This window comes from Squalius cephalus (assembly GCF_949319135.1).
Source record: "Squalius cephalus genome assembly, chromosome: 19".
Lineage (NCBI taxonomy): Eukaryota > Metazoa > Chordata > Actinopteri > Cypriniformes > Leuciscidae > Squalius > Squalius cephalus.
The window spans coordinates 36,470,111-36,472,610 of record NC_137140.1 but is presented as its reverse complement, the minus strand read 5'-3'; the positions used below and the strand labels follow the sequence as shown (position 1 = coordinate 36,472,610).

At 43.1% G+C, this 2,500-nt stretch overlaps 1 protein-coding gene across 4 annotated transcripts in view; it reads left to right on the top strand.

The window, feature by feature from the left end:
* Nucleotides 1-2,500, top strand: part of ryr2a (ryanodine receptor 2a (cardiac)) — a 109,888-nt gene that overhangs the window by 107,303 nt on the left and 85 nt on the right. For all 4 annotated transcript variants that reach the window (XM_079850766.1, XM_079850765.1, XM_079850764.1 and 1 more), the window contains 4 exons: nt 790-854; nt 934-1,034; nt 1,637-1,688; nt 1,841-2,500. The exon at nt 1,841-2,500 is cut by the window's right edge and continues 85 nt beyond it. In XM_079850766.1, coding sequence (XP_079706892.1) covers nt 790-854; nt 934-1,034; nt 1,637-1,688; nt 1,841-1,936 — 314 coding nt within the window. In that variant the 3' untranslated portion in view covers nt 1,937-2,500. The remainder of the gene's footprint in view (nt 1-789; nt 855-933; nt 1,035-1,636; nt 1,689-1,840) is intronic.

Sequence of the window (2,500 nt, the reverse complement as noted above, 5' to 3'; positions counted from 1 at the left end):
CAGTACAACATCGTCTCGTGTGTGTGTGTGTGTGTGTGTGTGTGTGTGTGTGTGTGTGTGTGTGTGTGTGTGTGTGTGTTTCAGTATAACATGGTCTCGCGTGTGTGTGTGTGTGTGTGTGTGTGTGTGTGTGTGTGTGTGTGTGTGTGTGTTTCAGTACAACATCGTCTTGTGTGTGTGTGTGTGTGTGTGTGTGTGTGTGTGTGTGTGTGTGTGTGTTTCAGTATAACATGGTCTCGTGTGTGTGTGTGTGTGTGTGTGTGTGTGTGTGTGTGTTTCAGTATAACATGGTCTCGTGTGTGTGTGTGTTTCAGTATAACATGGTCTCGTGTGTGTGTGTGTGTTTCAGTACAACATCGTCTTGTGTGTGTGTGTGTGTGTGTGTGTGTGTGTGTGTGTGTGTGTGTGTGTGTTTCAGTACAACATCGTCTTGTGTGTGTGTGTGTGTGTGTGTGTGTGTGTGTGTGTGTGTGTGTGTGTGTGTGTGTGTGTTTCAGTACAACATCGTCTCGTGTGTGTGTGTGTTTCAGTATAACATGGTCTTGTGTGTGTGTGTGTGTTTCAGTATAACACTTTCTGGTGTGTGTGTGTTTCAGTATAACATGGTCTCGTGTGTGTGTGTGTGTGTGTGTGTGTGTGTGTGTGTGTTTCAGTATAACATGGTCTCGTGTGTGTGTGTGTTTCAGTATAACATGGTCTCGTGTTTCAGTATAACATGGTCTCGTGTGTGTGTGTGTTTCAGTATAACATGATCTCGTGTGTGTGTGTGTGTGTGTGTGTGTGTTTCAGGTCTGATCATCGATGCGTTCGGGGAGCTGAGAGACCAGCAGGAGCAGGTGAAGGAGGACATGGAGGTGAGAAGCGTTTCTTTTGGTTCTGAGGTTCCTCCTCGTCAGTGTGTGTTTAAACACACGCGTGTCTTTCCTTCCGCAGACCAAGTGCTTCATCTGTGGGATTGGAAACGATTACTTCGACACGGTTCCTCACGGCTTCGAGACACACACTCTGCAGGAACACAATCTGGCCAACTATCTGTGAGTCCTGCTGGGATTCACTCTCGGATTTATTCTTCATATTCAGCAAACAGTTATGATTCTGTCCTGAAGCGTTTTACCTGTGGAGAGTCAAACAAACAAATACACGAGATGTGCGATCAATACAGCGTCCAGATGAAGCTTCCAGACGCAGATTTAACATCATTTAAAGGGATAGTTCTCCCAAAAATGTTACTCACCCTCAAGTTTTTCCAAACCTGATTAATAAATACTGTAACAAATGTATCATTTGGTAACACTTTATTTTACAGTGTCCTTGTTATTTTACTGTGTTACATATGTTACATGTACTTACCATAGTAATAACAGTAAATTATGCATAATTACATGCAACTAACCCTCAACCAAACCCTAACCCTATAGTAAGTACATGTGGTTAATTAATATTACTCAGTACTTAAATATATAATTACATTGTAACAATGACACCTTAAAATAAAGTGTAGCCGCTCATTGTTAGTTTATGTCAGTTAATACACTAATGTTAACTAATGAAGCTTATTGTAAAGTGTTACTGTAATAACTCTAATGACAGGTTCACTGTTTCATTCATAACGTTTGTCATGTTTGTGTCTCTGCAGATTTTTCTTCATGTATCTCATCAACAAGGATGAAACCGAGCACACAGGCCAGGTATTTCCCATCATCCTCTCCTGCATGTCCTCATGTTCTGACGGTTCTGTTCCAGACGTCAGTGACACACACACTCCATGTGTGATCGAGAGTTTGGGACGGAGCCGAGAACAGCTTCTGCTATTCAACACACACTCTCGTTTGTCTTTCAGGAGTCGTACGTTTGGAAAATGTACCAGGAGCGTTGCTGGGAATTCTTTCCCGCTGGCGACTGTTTCCGGAAACAATACGAGGACCAGCTCAATTAAAACGCACACACACACACACACACACACACACACACACGGATGGCTCTCTTCAGTGGCGGCTCTTTTGACTCGCAGTGAACATTTGTAAGTTTACAGCTGAAGATCCACACTTTCCTGCCGTCCGACGCTTCTTCATTTCATTAACGAACTCAAAGACTAATTGAAGAGGAGGAGGAGGAGGAGGATGATGGGAGGAAGAGAAGAGCGAGCGCTGCACGTTTCTTTAGACGGATCCGGTGCCTTATGCAAGATGAAGAAGAGACTCCTTCAGCAGACTCACTCTTTATATAGGACAATATCCTTCAGAACAATCTTTCATTGCATGTTTATTATGCAAGTTTAAGGAAACATTTGAAACGTAAAGATGCAAGCTGATCTATATCACAGTTTTATAGGTTTAAGAACATTTAGGGTGTCTCTGTCCCTTCACATATTATATCACAGACTTTCCTCTGTCCTTCGCCAAGAATACGTCCAATCCGCATTCGCACTAGATTTAGTTTGACGCAGAAGCAATACCCATTCAGGGAGTCCACCCTGCACACTACACCCTATACCCTACAC